This window comes from Chlorocebus sabaeus, chromosome 8, assembly GCF_047675955.1.
Source record: "Chlorocebus sabaeus isolate Y175 chromosome 8, mChlSab1.0.hap1, whole genome shotgun sequence".
Classification (NCBI taxonomy): Eukaryota; Metazoa; Chordata; class Mammalia; order Primates; family Cercopithecidae; genus Chlorocebus; species Chlorocebus sabaeus.
In genome coordinates this window covers 127,165,982-127,186,202 of record NC_132911.1, presented here as the reverse complement: position 1 = coordinate 127,186,202, position 20,221 = coordinate 127,165,982, and the positions used below count along the sequence as shown (strand labels likewise).

The 20,221-nt window shown below is 42.1% G+C and overlaps 1 protein-coding gene across 1 annotated transcript in view; it reads left to right on the top strand.

Annotated features, from left to right (window-relative positions):
• Positions 1–1,959: 1,959 nt before the first annotated feature.
• ATAD2 (ATPase family AAA domain containing 2) overlaps positions 1,960–20,221 on the top strand; it is an 82,310-nt gene continuing 64,048 nt past the window's right edge. The window contains exons 1-2 of the mRNA XM_038000172.2: positions 1,960–2,226; positions 18,722–18,870. Of these exons, the coding sequence (XP_037856100.2) occupies positions 2,056–2,226; positions 18,722–18,870 (320 nt within the window). The 5' untranslated portion in view covers positions 1,960–2,055. The remainder of the gene's footprint in view (positions 2,227–18,721; positions 18,871–20,221) is intronic.

Here is a 20,221-nt window from a genome sequence, read left to right as displayed (position 1 = left end):
TTCAAAACCCTGAGATGTCTTTTCATCTCAGGGTTTTGAATGGGAATTTGGTGGCTATAATAAAAGCCCTCAAAAGTTTCAAACTAAGACCCAGAGTCCCGTAGGCTCTGCTCCCAGTGGCTCTGTTCTCATTGGCCTTGCCGCTCTCCCCTTCCTGCTTCCCGCTTCTCTTCTTCTCCCAGAACCATCTAACCTTTAGGCCTTTGTCAGACTTCTCAGCTAGACCTTCCCTAATCACCCTATTTTAAATTGCACTCTTCCCTCCCCTTTCCCTACTTTATATTTCTCTGTAATGCTTGCCACTTTAAAACTTTTACGTTTAGGCCGGGCGCGGTGGCTCAAGCCTGTAATCCCAGCACTTTGGGAGGCCGAGATGGGCGGATCACGAGGTCAGGACATCGAGACCATCCTGGCTAACACGGTGAAACCCCGTCTCTACTAAAAAGTACAAAAAAACTAGCCGGGCGAGGTGGCGGGCGCCTGTAGTCCCGGCTACTCGGGAGGCTGAGGCAGGAGAATGGCGTGAACCCGGAAGGCGGAGCTTGCAGTGAGCTGAGATCCGGCCACTGCACTCCCGCCTGAGCGACAGAGTGAGACTCCATCTCAAAAAAAAAAAAACCAAAAAACCTTACATTTAGTTTATTGTCTTTCTCCTTCCACTAGTTTAAGTTCCATTAGGTCATTTTTGTTCTTTTTATTCACTGCTGCATCCCCACTGCTTAGAATAATGCCTGGCACATAATAGAGTCTCAATATGTATTTAACAAATATTAAATTAATGAACTGCAGTTATCCAAATCAATAAACAGCTTTCATGTATTTCACTAGGATTCCTCGGACATTCTGATCATTCAGCGTGTTATCTATTTCAAAGTAGTCAAGTAACTGCCGTCTTAGAGGAGCCACCTTCTGTATTCTGTGACAATAGCAAACGCTTATTGAGCACTTATTATGTGCAAGCATGGCTCCAAGGTATAACAATAGTATTTTAGGGCCTTAGGTATTATAATCGGAGTTACTTTCCGAGTATATATACATTCCGAAATACATCTAAAAAGTATTTGTTGTATATCAGAACTTCACATTTAATTGGGAGTCTTGCTCTCTTTTTTGAGACAGTTTCTTGTTGTTTTTTTTCGTTTTTTTTTTGTTTGTTTGTTTGTTTTTTTTGAGACAGAGTCTTGCTCTGTTGCCCAGGCTGGAGTGCAGTGGCACGATCTCGGCTGGCTGCAACCTGTGCCTCCCGGCTTCAAGCAATTCTCCTGCCTCAGCCTGTGAGGAAATTGGAACCTGGAGAAGTGAATAATTTGTTCGAGATCTACGTGGGATGTTCAATGGCAAAGATGAGTGCAGAACCCGCGTCCTTAACTAAACGATGGCACTCTGCTGACTTGCTTTTAGCTCCTTGTGTTTTCTTTCTTTTTGGTAGTTAACTTGTTTTCGTTAAGCCCTCAATTTAAAAAACAAAAAAACAAAAAAACTCTTAAGTCTCAAAGTCAAAACCTGTGAAAGGCCAAGTGCTTTATTTCCCTCCATTCAAGGAGTGGGCATTTTGCATTTGAATCCTGGATGGCGGGAAGCAGCAAGCAGGTGTCAACAGGGGTGGGGAGGAGACGCCGGGCCCCGCCAGCCAATCAGAGCGCGCGGAGGCCTCCCTTCCCCCGCCGCCGTCCACGCGCCAAAATTCCAAACGGGCTGCGCACCCCTCCCGCCGTCTCCTTCCGCCGGGCTCAGCGAGCCGGAACTATGTGAAGAAAAAGAAGTCAGCGTTGTCCGCCGACTGTCTGCTCACATCCTCTATACTGTCGGCCTGTGTTCCTGTCCACGTTGGCCCGGCCTCCTTCGCTCTACAAATGGGAGGAGAGTTTCGAGCCTGCTGTTCTATGGCGGCGGCGTGGGCGGGACAGGCGGCGGAGGGATCCTGGGCGCGCGCGCTGCGGCCGCTGGCGCGGAGCTTGTGGCGCCAGAATTCGGAGCGCGGAAGAGCCAGAGCTGCGGCCGCCTGGAGCTGGAGCCCTCTGCAGTCGCGCACACCGAGGCCATTAGGGAGAGAAGATGGTGGTTCTCCGCAGCAGCTTGGAACTGCACAACCACTCTGCCGCCTCGGCCACGGACTCCTTGGACCTGTCCAATGAGTTCCTCAGTCTGGAGCAGATCGGCCGGAGGCGGCTTCGCTCGGCTGGCGCGGCGCAGAAGCAGCCCGTGGCGACCACAGCCAAAGCGGGCGTGAGTACCGGCCTGAGGCAGGCACCCTGGGCGGTTCCCGTGGGGACTGTCCGCAGCCCGGCACCCACAGGGGCCTGGGGGTGGGCGGCGCCGGTCGAGGGGACAGTTGTCGGGGGAGAAGTGTGGTCGAGGACGAGTAAAATGGAAGCTCTGGGGATCGGAGGTGCGGGTCGGGTCGCAGAGCTGAGGCTGGCCGGGAGAGGACTAAGCATTTGGTCACCACCTACTTTTACGCAAGAGGAAATCGAAGCCTGCCACAGCGGAGTGCAGTCTGGGGCCAAGCGGCAGCTGTTCGGCCGCCCCCAAGATCCCCCTCCCTGGCCGATCGATCGCCCAGGCTCCTGCCCTAGGTTCGCGTCAACCTGGAGGCAACACGCATCCTCTGACTGCTTTCTGTCTGCGCCATAAACGTTGGGGGGTGGGAGGGAGCACAGGGACGGACAGGTTGTAATTCAGGCTCTCTGACCTCCATTAACGATCCAGAGGGGTTCCGTAATAAGAGCGCAGTGAATAATACCAGGTTGCATAATGTGGAGGGATGAGGACCAACATTTCCTGTACCCCCCCTTCCAAGCCTCATCATAACCCTTTGAGAATGCATAGTTGTGATCTTTCTTTGACAGATGAAGAAACGGACTCAAAAAGGTAAACAGTAAGGGGTAGATCTAAAATTGGAACTCAGATTGCCTGCCTCCCAAATCGTTCCCTTTCTCTTCCGTCATGCTGCAGTTACAAACAGTGTCTATAGGGGAAGTTTGGAAGGGAGGAGGGTTCTCTTGAAAGAAGTGCTGCTTCTAGGTCTGAAGTACAGTGAAGGTTTTTGCAGGGCAGAGTTAAAGCTGAGCAGAGTTACTCTCCTCCAATCCACCTCCTCACCCCAGCTGCTGAAAGAGGCCTAAGTGGAAGGATTTCAGCATTCACAGAAGGTTGAAGTCGAGGAAGCTCGCTAGTAAATTTAGTTAAAGCAGCAAGTAATATAGTTGGATTCAAGGTGTTGAAGTGAGTGAGGGTAGGCATGGAGTAGGAAAAATAGGACCTGAGAGAGGGTTGGGAACTTGGGAGTGAGAATGAGAGGCTCAGGGGAAGTGTCTGGTGGAAGTGACAATGTAATCCTCTTCAGTTCAGCAGACGATTTCAGGGTCTTGGATTAAGTCTCCTATTAAGATCTTGTATTTAGATAACTATATAAAATTAGTTGCCGGTATCTTTTCTGGGCATCCCATTCTGGTTGCTACTCTGCTGAGGGGAGTGGGTTAAAAACTATAGTCCCGTCAATCTCTGAAATTGTGATTCTGAATTGAAAAGACAAGTAATTTCCTGACTCAGGATTTGTTTCTCAATCATGTGCCAGGAATTGGCAGAGACCTGGAGAGGCCAAACACTTCTGCACTGAAGTTGGTTACTGGACTTATTAACCTGTGTTCAGAAAAGCTATTTCAATACTGATTGATTATTTATGTCCGGGATAACACTAGATCATATGAACATAATGATACATACTGATGTATTGAATACTGGTTAAATACATAGACTTTTTTTTTTTTTCCTCTTGGAGATAGAGTCTCGCGCTCTCATCCAGGCTGGAGTTCACTAGTGCGATCTCAGCTCACTGCAACCTCCACCTCCCGGGTTCAAGCAGTTCTCCTGCCTCAGCCTCCCAGGTAGCTGGGATTACAGACTTATGCCTCCACGCCGGGCTAATTTTTATATTTTTAGTAGAGACAGGGTTTCTGTTGACCAGGCTGGTCTCGAACTCCTGACCTCAGGTAATCCACTCGCCTCAGCCTCCCAAAATGCTGGGATTACAGATGTGAGCCACCCTGCCTGGCCAGATATGCAGCCTCTTAAGAAAACTGTTGGCCAGGCACAGTGGCTCATGCCTGTAATCCCAGCACTTTGGGACGCCGAGGCGGGCAGATCACGAGGTCAGGAGATTGAGACCATCCTGGCTAACACAGTGAAACCCCGTCTCTACTAAAAGTACAGAAATTAGCCGGGCGTGGTGGCGGTCCCCTGTAGTACCAGCTACTCGGGAGGCTGAGGCAGGAGAATGGGGTGAACCCAGGAGGAGGAGTTTGCAGTGAGCCGAGATCGCACCACTGCACTCCAGCCTGGGGGACAGAGCGAGACTCCGTCTCAAAAAAAAAAAAAAGAAAAAGAAAACTGTTAATTATGAATTTCAGTTTCTGCTTCTCAGGTTTACCAATAATCAGCAGGTTTCTACACTTGTTAATTGGGGTGATACCCACCACATTGGTAGTGAGGATTAAATGTGATCATGCATGTAAGGAGATTAATTGAACAGTTAGCATATAATTAGGACTCAGTCGTTGTCAGTTATTAAGACCATCGTCAGTTTTAGTTAATGGCCACTCCGTTTTTTTCAGTTGCTTGGGAAAAAAAACCTTAGGTCATTGTTGACTCCTCACATCCAGTGCATTAGCAAATTCTGTTGGCTCTACTTCAAAATATATTCCAAGTCTGACCACTTTATATGTCCTCCAGTGTTGCCATGCTGGTTCAAGCCATAATCTCTTTCCTGGATTATTTACTTATTTATTATTATTATTTTGAGACAGAATCTTGCTCTGTCACCCAGGCTGGAGTGCAGTGGCGTGATCTCAGCTTGCTGCAATTTCCGCCTCCCGGGTTCAAGTGATTCTCCTGCCTCAGCCTCCCAGGTAGCTGGGATTACAGGTACACACCACCACGCCCAGCTAATTTTTGTCTTTTTAGTAGAGATGGTGTTTCACCGTGTTGGCCAGTCTGGTCTCAAACTCCCGGTCTTAGGTGATCAGCCCACCTCAACCTCCTGAAGTGCTGGGATTGCAGGTGTGAGCCACCACACCTGGCTATCTTTCCTGGATTATTGTAATTCTTGATTGGCCTTCTTCCTGTTTTCTACTGTTTGATGTATATATTATGCCCCCGCCTTCCCTCAACAATAAGTTCTCTTTATGTATTTATTTATTTATTTTTGAGACAGAGTCTTGCTGTGTCACCCAGGTTAGAGTGCAGTGGCACCATCACGGCTCACTGCAGCCTCAACCTCCCAGGATCAAGTGATCCTCCCACCTCAGCCTCCTAAGTAGCTGGAACTACAGGTGCACGACACCACACCCAGCTCATTTTTAAGTTTTTTTGTAGCGATGGAGTCTCACTATGTTGCTCAAACTCCTGGACTCAAGCAGTCCTTCAGTTTCAGCTTCCCAAATTGCTGGGATTAAAGACATGAACCACCATGCCCCACCAATAGTCAGTTCGTAATGCAGTGAATCTTTTTTATTTTTTATTTTTTTTTTGAGACAGAGTCTCACTGTCTCCCAGGCTGGAGTGCAGTGGCACAATCTCGGCTCACTGTAAGCTCCACCTCCCGGGTTCACGCCATTCTCCTGCTTCGGCCTCCCAAGTAGCTGGAACTACAGGGGCCTGCCAACACACCCGGCTAATTTTTTGTATTTTTAGTAGAGACGGGGTTTCACCATGTTGGCCATGGTGGTCTCAATCTCCTGACCTAATGATCCGCCCACCTTGGCCTCCCAAAGCGCTAGGATTACAGGCGTGAGCCACCGTGCCCAGCAAATGCAGTGAATCTTTTAAATTAAAAGTCAAAACAGTTGATCACTCAAAACCCTCTTGAGACTCCCTATTTAAGTGAAAGTCTGTAAGTTTGGGAGCAGCCCTAAGCATCCCTGCCTCCTTTATAATGACATCTTTTTCTACCCCTTTACAGAAACCCACTCTTTTCCAGCCACACAGGCATAGCTACTCCTTTAATACCAGGGCCTTTCCATTTGGTATACCTCTCCTAGAAGTACTCTTCCCTTGGATATCTGCATGACTAATTCTTTTAACTTTTTTTTTTATATATATACACGTTATTTTAAACCAAAAAACAAAACCTCAGGAGTTGTACTTTAATGTGGTCCAGAAATTGTACAAATAAATAACTCAGTCCTTATAACCTTACATGGTAGATAAGATTATTTTTTTATATGAGAAAACCAATGCACAGAGACTTAAATAACTTGCCCAAATTCACCTTATAGTAAGCTGTGTGACTATGATTCAAATTTAGGAGTCTGTCTACCTCAAGTCTTTGCTAAAATTTCACCTTTGCAATGATGCTTACCGTAAGCACCATATTTAAAATTACAAACCACTCACCTGACATGCCTCTTTATTCTGCTTTATATTCTCCTAACACTTACCACCTTCCAACATAATCTATACTTTTGTATTTTTAAGTATTTTTCTCTCTTCCCGAATCAGAATGTAACTGCACGGGGACCTGGATTTTGACTTTTTGTTTGGCAGTGTTATCCCAGCACCTAGAACAGAACCTAGCAGGAAGTAAGTGTATATTAAATATTTGTTGTTGATTGTTGTTACTCTAAAGAGACGGAAGTCTAGCAGAGGAGATCTAACAGCAATATACAGAGACTATTTGCCATAAATCCCATATTTGTGGTATATGGTGGTTGACCAATTAGAATGCACTCAGCTGGATGTTGTAGGGTAGAAAGGATTCCCCCCAACCCCCACCACAGTTCCCAGCAGGCATTATACCTTTTTGAGACAAAGTACTCCTTCCTTTTATACATCAAGGTGTCTGTGTACACCAAATTATAATTTCAGTGTTACTTAGCATGGGATTGGATTAAAATAAATCAGTGGTCTTTAGGGTTAATATATTCATACTGACAAGCCCATCAGTACCAAAAATGAAACATGTCTCTGTAATTGGAATATTTTCTGATTTGGGGACTTTACATTCAATACATTTGGTTGGGTTTCACCTTGCTGTTTTACATCAACCATGCATTTCAGAGACTTCATTCCCTGATCACCCTGATTATATTTGGATATTTCTTAGTTTCCTCAGCTATATATTTATTGACAGAGCATTTCTTAGACTAGGTTACTTTTATGGGTGGTTACATTTATTCATATTAATTCATTAACTTGAATTTTTCCTAATCTCAGGCTGACCTTTCTTTTCAGAACTTCTCCTTTCATTACCTCTGATCAGGCTGACATTATTTTCAAGTTCTGAAGTTACCTATAGTCACCTATTTATTAACTACATTTTGTTTTTACATTTTGAGTATAATCTCATTCAGCTGGGCTTATGGATTTGTGTTTTTGTTTTTTCCTGACTTGTATAGGTTCCCTGAATATTGTGGTGGTGGTGTTCTAAGTTTGTTTTTTGTTGTTTTTTTAAAACTTTTATTTTCATCCTACCAACTTTATGACTTTGGATATCTTTTCTGTAGTTTCTTTTTCTTCCAGAATCAGATTAGCCATTGTCTATTTCTGTACTTTCTTTGTTTTCTAAGGTCTAAGGTTTTTTGGTTTCTGTAAATTTAGGGTTGTTTCTCATGTTGAAGAGTCACTTAAGGATATATAGTAGGGTATTTTTTGTTAATCGATGATGATCGTACATTACTTTTGTTTTTTTTTTTTTTTTTCTTTTGAGACTGTGTTTTGCTTTTGTCACCCAGGCTGGAATGCAATGGCGCAATCTCGGCTCACTGCAACCTCTGCCTCGTGGATTCAGGCAATTCTCCTGCCTCAGCCTCCAGAGTAGCTGTAAGCACCTCCCAATTACAGGCACCTGCTGCCACACCCAGCTAATTTTTGTATTTTTAGTAGAGACAGGGTTTCGCCATGTTGGCCAGGCTGGTATCAAACTCCTGACCTCAGGTGGTCCACCTGCCTCGGCCTCCCAGAGTGCTGGGATTACAGGCATGAGCCCCTGCGCCTGGCCTACTTTTGGATTGTTTACCTACATTTTTATTTTTCCATGTGTTAGGTAAAATAAAACATTCTTCAGTATGTAGAAGGTACTATTTTAAACATTGTATGTTTATTTGAAAGTCTGGAAAGATACTCAAAACTCAACATGAATATGTGTAACATACAGGAGATTTTTAAAACTTAAAGCATAACACAATACAGAAAAATGAAAAGTATACAGCTTAATGAAGTATCACAAAGCACAGATAGGGAGCTTTTGGGTGTGGCAGTGAGTGGTGCTCCCTGGAGTTGGGTGACATGTCAGTTCTGTATTCAGTCATAAGCAAGACAGGGCCCTTGATTTTAGATTTAGAAGTTACAGCTTTGTTTGGGAGACAGTGAAGAGCCAGAAGAGGGATCTGATGAGACAGTGTTTAGGATGAATTATAGTTAACAAATCTAGAGTTAAGGAAGACAGTTAAAAGATTGTAATGGTAGGCTGGGCGGGTGGGTCATGCCTGTAATCCTAGCACTTTGTTTGGGAGGCCAAGGTGGGCAGATCACCTGAGATCAGGAGTTCGAGACCAGCCTGGCCAACATGGTGAAATCCTGTCTCTACTAAAAATACAAAAATTAGCCGGGCATGGCGTTGCATACCTGTAATCCAAGCTACGTGGGAGGATGAGGCAGGAGAATTGCTTGAACCCTGGAGGCGGAGGTTACAGTGAGCCGAGGTTGCACCATTGCACTCCAGCCTGGGCAAGAGAGCGAGACTGTCTTAAAAAAAAAAAAAAAGATTATAATGACAATAGCTACCACTTACATAGCAGTTGCTATGTGCCAGGCATAGTACTTGATAGACACATATATTTCTCCTGTTTATAAACTATTGTTATCCTCATTACAAGATTCTTAGTATCTAGTATCCATATACTTAGTATTCTAGATTACTAGATCCTTAGTATATGGAGACTAGATACTAAGGATACTTAGTATATTGATATCCTTAGTATATGGATACTAAGACACCTTATGTAACTTGCACAAGATTACACATCTCTAAGTGATGTGCCAAGAATCAAATCCTAGGCACTCTATCTCTAGAGTTTGGGTTCTTAATTAATGCATTGTTACCACATACACCAAAACAGAGAAACTAGAGTTTAAATTAAGGTGATATTAGTAGGAATGGAAAAAAATGTCAAGAAATACAGCGCAGGACCTCTGAGAGTTGAACACAGGGAGGGAAGACAGTGTTGTTTCCAGCTAAAGAAGTGAGCAGTAGACCATTGGGAGTTTTTTTTTTTTTTTTTGGTGATAGAGTCTAGCTCTGTTGCCTAGGCTGGACTACAGTAATACAATCTCGGCTCACTGCAAGCTCCGTCTGCCAGGTTCATGCCATTCTCCCGCCTCAGCCTCCCGAGTAGCTGGGACTACAGACGCTTGCCACCACGCCCGGCTAATTTTTTGTATTTTTAGTAGAGACTGAGTTTTCACCGTGTTAGCCAGGATGGTCTCGATCTCCTGACCTCATGATCTGCCTGCCTCGGCCTCCCAAAGTGCTGGGATTACAGGCATGAGCCACCGCGCCCAGCCGACCATTGGGAGTTTTATGCCAGAATTGCTAAGAGGTTGGGACTGGTTATCTTTGAGGATGAACAGAAAACAGCAAAGCACAGGCCAGGCGCAGTGTAATCCCAGCTATTGTGGTGGTGGGCACCTGTAATCCCAGCTGTTTGGGAGGCTGAGGCAGGAGAATGGCATGAACCCGGGAGGCGGGGCTTGCAGTGAGCCGAGATTGTTCCACTGCACTTCAGCCTGGGTGACAGGACGAGACTCTGTCTCAACAAAAAAGAAAAAGGAAACAGCAAAGCACAAAAAGAATTAAGGAGGTCTGAAGCAGTGCCTATATTTTAAAGGTGAGAAGTTGAATCACGGAACCAAGAGTATTATGTAAACCAAGGGATCGAAGCATTTTAAGAAAGTAGAGGCCAGGCACAGTGGCTCACATTTCTAATCCCAGCACTTTGGGAGGCCAAGGTGGGAGGATCACCTGAAGCCAGAAGTTCGAGACCAGCCTGAGCAACATAGTGAGACCCCCTCCCCCATCTCTAAAATAAAAAAAATAAAAATTGGCTGAGCACGGTGGCTCACACCTGTAATCCCAGCAGTTTAGGAGGCCAAGGCAGGTGGGTAACTTGAACCCAGGAGTTCAAGATCACCCTGGGTAATGTGGCAAAACCCTGTCTCTACAAAAACTAGCTGGGTGTGGTGGCGCCTGCCTGTAGTCCCAGCTACTCAGGAGGCTGAGGGAGAGAATCACTTGAACCCAGGAGGCAAAGATTGCAGTGAGCTGAGATCGTGCCGCTGCACTCACTGCACCCCAGCCTGGGCGACAGAGCAAGACTCGTCTCAAAATAATAAAATACATAATCATTAGCCAGGCGTGGTGGCACACGCCTGTAGCCTCAGCTGCTACTGGGGAGGCGGAGGCAGGAGGATCTCTTGAGCTCAGGAAGTTGAGGCTGCAGTAAGCCATGATTGTGCCACTGTACTCCAACCTGGGTGACGGAGCAAGACTGTATCTCTGAAAATAAATAAAGAAGTGATCAGTTCTGTAGAAGTCAGTGAGGTCGAGAAAAGCCCATTGGATTTAGCTATTGGGAGATAGTTGTGAATGTACTGAAAGAGCTGTAGAGGCAGAAACTAAATTGGAGTTTACAGAGTAGATGGTGAGGTGATTTAAACTCATGTTTAAAGACAAAGCTAAGGAAGGATATCACAACTATAGTATTATAACATGTGTATCATTGGGTATTAGAATATACTGCTGTTTAAGTTTTCAAGGAGCCCTAAATTTGTGTTGAGTACATCCTATTTAAACCTTATTTGTTGGCCGGGCGCGGTGGCTCAAGCCTGTAATCCCAGCACTTTGGGAGGCCGAGATGGGCGGATCACGAGGTCAGGAGATCGAGACCATCCTGGCTAACACGGTGAAACCCCGTCTCTACTAAAAAGTACAAAAAACTAGCCGGGCGAGGTGGCGGCGCCTGTAGTCCCAGCTACTTGGGAGGCTGAGGCAGAAGAATGGCGTAAACCCGGGAGGCGGAGCTTGCGGTGAGCAGAGATCTGGCCACTGCACTCCAGCCTGGGTGACAGAGCCAGACTCCGTCTCAAAAAAAAAAAAAAAAAAAAAAAAAAAAAACCTCATTTGTTGATATTTGAATTGACTCAGACAACTGACCCCCTCCACCCCCAAACATACTTTTAAAAAAATGAATTTAAAGCTTGAATAAGCTTGGTCTTCTGTGAAAAATAACGTGGAATATTTTTATTTTGCAACTGTGTCTACTTTATGAAAACTTTTTTTTTGTCATTCTATTGCTGCTTTTTCTCTGTGCTAACTTACTGATTCTGCAAGGTCATGAGAGACTTAAAATTTAACAAAATACTAACATTTCCTCTCTTAAAACTTCACTTTTAAAGAACTATCAGTGCTCTCAATATTTAAGTAGATTTTAGCCAAAGAATAGATGAGAATACTACATCTCTAGGTTAAAATTTCAGATTAAGTTTGTCTTCTGTTTTTTACTTTTTAGGAATTTTTTTCTGGTAGTGCGTTTGAAAACGTGAAAAATAGTGAAAGTCCCCATCTCTGTCATCCAGTGTTAATTACTGTTAACAGTGTTGAGCTTACCTCTTGGAGATTAGATGACTTCGATTTAGTACCTATGCTAGTCTTCCTTAGGAAATAAGATATATGCAAGATAATTCATCTAGAGATGTTTATAACATCAGAAAAAATTGCAGGCAACCTAAATATAATACATTCAGCAATTTGTTAAATAGATTCATGTAATGGCTGAAATACTATTCATTAAATTTTTAGAGTAATATTTAATGACATGAAAAAATGTTGATATTACCAGAAAAAACTTATAAAACATATATAGTATTATCTCAGTTTTTAAATCATGTAAATATGTTTGCATAGGAAAAAATATGGTTTTTGCACCAAGAGATTAAAAGAGGTTGTGGATGGCTGAAATTAAGGGTGACATTTTCATTTTTCCAGTTTTAATGGGCATGTATTGCTTTTATTTTTATATTGCTTATGTTAGAACTGTTTTTGAAAGATACATTTAAAATTTTTTTAGTGCATACTCTATATAGGGGACTCCCCCAAAACATTTTTTTTTCCCCACATTGTTGAGTCTTTCTTGCTGTCTAGTGCTTATTTGGAGAGAATGACAAGGCATTCACTATGCAAATCAAAGATTCTCTCATATCACTTACAAGATTGTCTTCCAAGTTTCTTAGGAAATGTTTTTTCCTAGTATTATCCCCACCCACCCCTTTTCTTTGTAAGGAAACAAAATCTTTTTTTATCCTCAGGAATGTGGTAGCATTTATTTTCTTTTTTAATGTACCAAAATATACATAACATAAAATTGACCGTTTTAACCATTTTTAAGCATATACTTCATTAAGTACATTCACATTGTTCTGCGACCGTCAGCACCATCCAGCTCCAGAACTTTTTCATCTTCCAGAACTGAAACTCTGTACCTATTCAGAGTACTGAAACTCTGTACCTATTCAGAGTACTGAAACTCTGTACTCCCAGTTCCTGTCTCCTTCTAGTCCCTGACAACGAGTATTCTCCTTTCTGTCTCTGAATGTGACTATTCTGTGAATCTCATATTCCTAGACTAATCATATTTGTCTTTTTTTTTTTTTCTTTTTTTGAGACGGAGTCTCGCTCTGTCACCCAGGCTGGAGTGCAGTGGTGCAATCTCTGCTCACTGCAACCTCCGCCTCTTGGGTTCACGCCATTCTCCTGCCTCAGCCTCCCATGTAGCTGGTACCACAGGCGCCCGCCACCACGCCTGGTTAATTTTTTGTGTTTTTAGTAGAGACGGGGTTTCACTGTGTCAGCAAGGATGGTCTCGATCTCCTGACCTCGTGATCTGCCCGCCTTGGCCTCCCAAAGTTGGGATTACAGGTGTGAGCCACCGCACCCAGCCTTGTCTTTTATGACTTGCTTATTTCACTTGGTGTATCTTCAGAGTTCATCCATATTGTAGCGTGTGTTAAAATTTCCTTTTTTTAAAAAAAGGAATGATATTCCATTGTATGGACCACGTTTCGTTGGTCTGTTCATCTGTCAATGGACACTTGGGTTGCTTCCCCTTTTGGGAATTGTGAATAATGCTGCTGTGAACATGAGTGTACAAATATTTGTGCAAATCCCTGCATTTGCTTCTTTGGCTGTATACCCAAAAGTGGAATTGCTGAATCATATAGAAATTCTGTGTTTAACTTTTTGAGGAATTGCCTTACTATTTTACATTATCACCAGCAACACACAAGGATTGCAGTTTCTCTGCATCCTCACCAGCAATTGTTACTTTCTCCTTTTTTGGTGTGTGTGTGAATAGCCATCCTAATGTGTATGAAGTGTTATCTCATTGTGGTTTTGATTTGCGTTTCTCTAACGACTAGTGATGTTGAGCATCTTTTCATGTGTTTATTGGCTATTTGTTTATCTTTGGAGAAATCTCTAGTCACATCTTTTGCTTATTTTTTAATTGTTTGCTTGTTTTGCAAAGGAGTTCTTTAAATATTCTGGAGATATATATATATGTGTGTGTGTATGTATATACATAAAACCCTATATACCTTATCAGTATATGATTTGCAAATTTTTTTCCTATTCTGTAGGTTGCCTTTTCACTCCATTGATAGTGTTCTTTGTGCATAAAGGGTGCTCATTTTGATGAGATCTAACTTAACATACTTGTATTTTGTTGTCTGTGCTTTTGGTGTCATCTAAGAAATCATTGCCAAATCCAATGCTGTTTTCTCCTAAGAGTTCCTAAATTGGTTTTTAGTTCTTTATTCTTTCATACAGTTTTAAGTTATCATCTCAACTTCCCCCTCTTTTATTTCTTTTAAAGGATGTAATTTCTGTCATCTTTTGATGTTGACATTAAAAAGAATAAAACTATTATGTCAGACTTTACGTGTATCCACTGCATTCTAAAAACCAGTTAGTTGATATGTTGTGGAACATTTAAAAATAAGAACATGAGCAAACTCTTAGCAGACAGTTTACCTTGATTCTTTTTTTCTCTCTTTTAATTTGCATTTTCAGTCCACTTAACCCGCTGCATTTTATGTTGATGTGAAATTTTTTTCCATACAAGCCGTTTATTTGAAATGCTAACTATATGTAAGACAGTCAATATTAGCATGCTTATCAATAACAGTAAAAAAATAGAACCAGTGAAAACCTCTGTGTAGCTGTAATGGCACTCAAAAGAGAATTATATCCTTTAAAAATGTTTTACACAGGTGAATTCAAGTTTGGAGGTACCTAAATAAAAATACTACGTATTTCTTTAAAAACTTTTATATGCAATTAAAGTATAAACAAATTGTACAAAGTACTGGTTATGCAGGTTGTAGACGACACTTGAATAGGACATGAAATCAGTTTAAGAAAAATTTCTGAGCCTTAGAGGGCTTCTGAGTGCCAAGAAATAAAACGTTTGTGGGTGGAGTTGTTAGAATTAATGTTCTGTCAATCAAAACAACAAGAACATATTATCTACTTAGATTTGAAATGATAAAACATAGAAAGTAAGATTTTTAATATTATTTCACTAATCTCTGTATCATTCCAATTTTGTGAGCAAGAAAAGTAAGATTTTATTAGCTCTCACATGGTTGAAGTTCCCTTACCCACCCAATTAGTTCATGTATCTGTGGATGTATCGTAGTTATTGCTAAAGACGGTGCTCTCTTGAAAATGCCTGGCATGGGCCTGGCACATGGGTGCTCATTACATACTCTTCTTGCTTTCTTGCCTCTGGGTTGGGGAGGCACTGCACTGCAAAGGTAGCCCCTCCATTCTGAAGACATTGCTAGGAGAGAGTCTGGACTTCTACCTGTGACCAGGGTGAAGGGAAAATTCTTGCCTTGTCAGAGATGGATCAATGACTGAAAAACCTACCCCGTGATCTTTTTCAGTCTAAGCATTAAAAGCTCCTAAAGCAAAACAAACAAGCAAAAAATCAATACTGTGTTTTTGTGTATCAGTTCCATTGTTTTTATAAATGTAAGTATTGTTCATACAAGTAAGTAGACAGTAATGAAAGGAGTTATGCTTAGCAGTGCCACTCAGTTTTGTTTTTCTTATGCATCAAAAATCACTTGCCAAAAATGATTTTTAATGTTCTTTTAGCTTTATTAGGTCTCCTTTCAATTTCATTGAAAGCAGAGAATTGAAAACCACCTAATAAGGGAAGGTATTTGTTGCGTTTCTTTAGTCATTCAATTTTTTTTTTCTTTTTTTCTTTTTTTTTTTTTTCTTTTTTTTTGAGATGGAGTCTCGCTCCATCACGAGGCTGCAGTGCAGTGGCGTGATCTCAGCTCACTGCAACCTCTGCCTCCCAGGTTCGAGCAATTCTCCTGCCTCAGCCTCCCAAGTAGCTGGGACTACAGGCGCGCGCTGCCACACCCAGCTAATTTTTGTATTTTTTGTACAGATGGGGTTTCACCATGTTAGCCAAAATGGTCTCTATCTTTTGACCTCGTGATCCGCCCGCCTCAACCTCCCAAAGTGCTGGGATTACAGGAATGAGCCACCATGCCCAGCCTACTCATTCAATTTCTTAACACCTACACCAGTGTTTTTCTTTGGCTTTGTGAAAGTTGTTAATACCTTGAAGTGTCTACAATAGTGACATTCAGAATGGGTGAGAGATAGAACTTTCTTTTTTTATTTTATTTATTTATTTAGATTTAATTTTATTTATTTTTAAAATTATAAGTTAAATTTAAGTTCTGGGATACATGTGCAGAACGTGCAGTTTTGTTATATAGGTATATATGTGCCATGGTGGTTTGCTGCACCCATCAACCCATCATTTACATTAGGTATTTCTCCTAATGCTGTCCCTCCTCATGCCCCCCAGTCCCCAAAAGGCCCCAGTGTGTGGTGTTGCCCTCCCTGTGTCCATGTGTTCTCATTGTTCAACTCCCACTTACAAGTGAGAACATGCAGTGTTTGGTTTTCTGTTCCTGTGTTAGTTTGATGAGAATAATGACTTCCAGCTTCATCCATATCCTGTAAAGGACATGAACTCATCCTTTTTATGGCGGCATAGCATTTCCATGGTATATATGTACCACATTGTCTTTATCCAGTCTATCATTGATGTGCACTTGGGTTGGTTCCAAGTCTTTGTTATTGTGAATAGTGCTGCAGTAAACATGCGAGTGCATGTGTTTTTATAGTAGAATGATTTATAATCCTTTGGGTATATACCCAGTAATGGGATTGCTGGGTCAAATGGTATTTTTGGTTTTAGATCCTTGAGAAATCGCCACACTGTCTTCCACAATGGTTGAACTAATTTATATTCCCACCAACAGTGTAAAAGTGTGCCTATTTCTCCACATCCTCTCCAGTATCTGTTGTTTCCTGACTTAATGATCACCATTCTAACTGGTGTGAGCTGGTATCTCATTGTGGTTTTAGAACTTTCTTTTTTAAAATGGAGAAAGGCAAATGAATGGGATGCCTTGTGCCTTTTCAGGCTGATCAGTTGTTTTTTTTTTTTTTGAGACGGAGTCTCGCTCTGTCGCCCAGGCTGGAGTGCAATGGCCGGATCTCAGCTCACTGCAAGCTCCGCCTCCCGGGTTTACGCCATTCTCCTGCCTCAGCCTCCCAAGTAGCTGGGACTACAGGCGCCCGCCACCTCGCCCGGCTAGTTTTTTTTTTTGTATATTTTTAGTAGAGACGGGGTTTCACCGGGTTAGCCAGGATGATCAGTTTTTAAAAAAAGGACATGAAAGTTGATAATTTGGAAGTAGATTCCCTTTAAATATTCCTTGGAAATTGGAAATATTCCTTGGAAGTTTTCCTTGGAAAATGGAAAAAAAAAGTCATACATTACACTACACTGATCTAAGATGTAAATATTTGTCTTAAAAACAATACACCACCCAAGGTGTAAGTATTATTTTTTCAAACATCCTCAAATATAGGTACACTGATAAAGATGGTGACAAATCATACACATCATTTACTATTTTTGAAGTACCTATCTAATTTTTACACAGATTACTGTGGTATAAATATCCTTTTTATTGTGAACCAACCAAATATTTTGCTCAAATCAAAAATAAATGCCCAGATAAAACAACATTCAACAATAGAGTAAAGCCAGTCTGGGATGTGATCCAGGGACTCAAATGTTTGGTGTTTTTTTCCTAAAGCACTGCCTGTTTTTCTAAACTGATCAGTTTTCAGAGTAGTAGGGCATAGAATTATAGAGTTGTTAGGACCTTTGACTTTGACTTCTGTCTTTGATTTGTTTGTTTGTTTGTGACAGAGTCTTGCTCTGTCGCCCAGGCTGGAGTGCAGTGGCACGATCTCTACTTACTGCAACCTCCGTCTCCTGGGTTCAAGCGATTCTCCTGCCTTAGCCTCCCAAGTAGCTGGGACTACGTGCACACGCCACCATGCCCAGCTCATTTTTGTATTTTAGTAGAGACTTGGTTTCACAATGTTGGCCATGGCCAGGCTAGTCTCTTATCCTGACCTCAAGTGATCCGCCCACCTCGACCTCCCAAAGTGCTGGGATTACAGGCATGAGCAACCACGCCTGGCCCTATCTTTTTTTGTTTGTTGTTTGTATTTTAGATACCTTTGACTTACAATGTGAAAATACTCTGTATGATTTCAGAGTGGTGTATGAGCTTTGCAATACTTTATGACAGAGCCTCTAGCTCATAAAGCAGCCCATTAGCTTCTAGTCTATTTATTGTACTAAAATGAAGTTACATAGAGCTGTATGGTTTTTACAACAGATTAACATACTTAAACAGTTTTGTTTTGTTTTGTTTTGTTTTGTTTTGTTTTGAGGCAGGGTTGTTGCCCAGGCTGGAGTGCAATGGCTCGATCACGGGTCACTGCAGCCTCCACCTCCCAGGCTCAAATCATCCTCCCACTTCAGTCTACCAAGTAACTGGGACCACAGGTGTGCACCACCATGCCTGGCTAATTTTTTTGCAATTTTAGTAGAGATGGGGTTTTGCTACGTTGCCCATGTTGTTCTGTTACTCTGTTACTTGTGAGCTCAAAGCAGTCCACCTGCCTAGGTCTCCCAAAATGCTGGGATTACAGGCATGAGCCACCGTGCCCAGCCCCTAAACAGTTTTTTAATTCAGCTGTTGCATTATCTGGGTTAAACTGGGCAAAATATATAGTAATAACTCTTTTTCATTGTTCAAGCCAAAATTATAATTCTGATGGACCAGTTATTTTGAGGTTGCTGCTGGTGGTTAGGTGGCAGTATTTTGGTGAGTCTGTATCTTTCTTAGGTCTTTCTAACTTCTATAGCCTTAAAATAAATGAGTACCTACTATAATAAACTATTACAACTTTTTGTCAGTGGTGGAAAACTTTACTGTCAAGACTACTTTTTATAAAGTGGTTATGAACTACTTGTTATGAACTATAAACCAGTAAATTTTATTAGCTGCTTCATAGACATTGCTGATACTTGTTTATCATGAAATAGTTATTCTAGATACTAACTTGTAGTTTCTTGGGGAGATGCAAAATGATTCTGCACAAAAAGCAGTTGTTACTAACTTGTAATCAGAGAATACCCTTTGGAGGAATTTAAATTGGGAGTTTTGTAAAGAAAAACTTAGATGGCTTTCTTAATTTTTCTTAAAGGATGGGTCATCAGTTAAGGAAGTTGGAACCTACCACCGGACACGTGCTTTAAGAGCTTTGAGAAAAGATGCACAGAATTCTTCAGATTCTAGTTTTGAGAAGAATGTGGAAATAACGGAGCAACTTGCTAATGGCAGGCATTTTACAAGGTAATACAAAATGGTTGAACACTAATTCAAAATAGTTTTAAAGCAGTAATTTAGGATTTGCATTTAATTTTTGAACTGTATTTTTGACTGGTCATCAAGGTTCCAGGGCCATAACATGTAGTTTATTTGAAAATAAATGGTCACAAGTGAGTATTACTAAATAAAAAATTAATATGTGACTGGGTGCGGTGGCTCACGCCTGTAATCCCAGCACTTTGGGAGGCCGAGGCAGGTAAATCACCTGAGGTCAGGAGTTCAAGACCAGCCTGACCAACATGGAGAAACCCCATCACTCCTAAAAATACAAAATTAGCTGGTGGCGCATGCCTGTAATCCCAGCTACTCGAGAGGCTGAGGCGGGAGAATCACTTGAACTCGGGAGGCGGAGGTTGCAGTGAGCCGAGATCATGCCACTGCATTTCAGCCTGAGAAACAAGAGCGAAACTCAGTCTCAAAAAAAAAAAAAAACCGTGGCCAGGCACAGTGATTCACACCTGTAATCCCAGCACTTTGGGAGACTGAGGCAGACGAATCACGAGGTCAGGAGTTTGAGACCAGCCGGGCCAATATGGTGAAACACCATCTCTACTTAAAAAAAAAAAAAAAATTACCTGGGCATGGTGGCACGCACCTGAGGTCCCAGCTACTCGGGAGGCTGAGGCAGAAGAATTGCTTGAACCCAGGAGGCAGAGGTTGCAGTGAGCTGAGATCGTGCCACTGTACTTTAGCCTGGGGAACAAAGCGAGACTCCATCTCAAAAAAAAAAAAAAAATTTAATATGTGCATATTCATGCTTTTATTATTCGAAGATGATACCTGTGATACGTATGAGTACAGCTAACAAGGTTGGCTGATGTAGGATCAGTTCTCAGGTATTTGAGTATCTAAAGAGACCTTTTGTGACTATAACTTAGCTCGTGATTTATGGCTCCACTTAATAGTCTATACAAAGCCTTCATTCATAATCGTAGTTCTGTTTCTGATTGCTTGCTATAAAGTGTTTTTTTTTTTTTTATCAATTCTGGGTCATTTATGAATTTCTATATGTTGGTGTTGTTTCTAAAGCAGTCTGTACATACGGTTTTTTGGTTTTGTTTTTAGTCTAATGAGATGGCATGAAACCCATTTTAAACTCAAGAAATCAGTTTTAGTGGATCAGGTAGTTTGGTAAATTCATGGAACTGGAATATCTTTGGTTCAGGGCAAAAAGCCCTAATTAGAGTAAAATTTGTTTGATGAAATAATTGTTTTGGCTGGGCACCATGGCTCACGCTTGTAATCCTAGCACTTTGGGAGGCCAAGGCAGAAGGATCACTTCAGTCGGGGAGTTTGATACCAGCCTGAGCAGCAT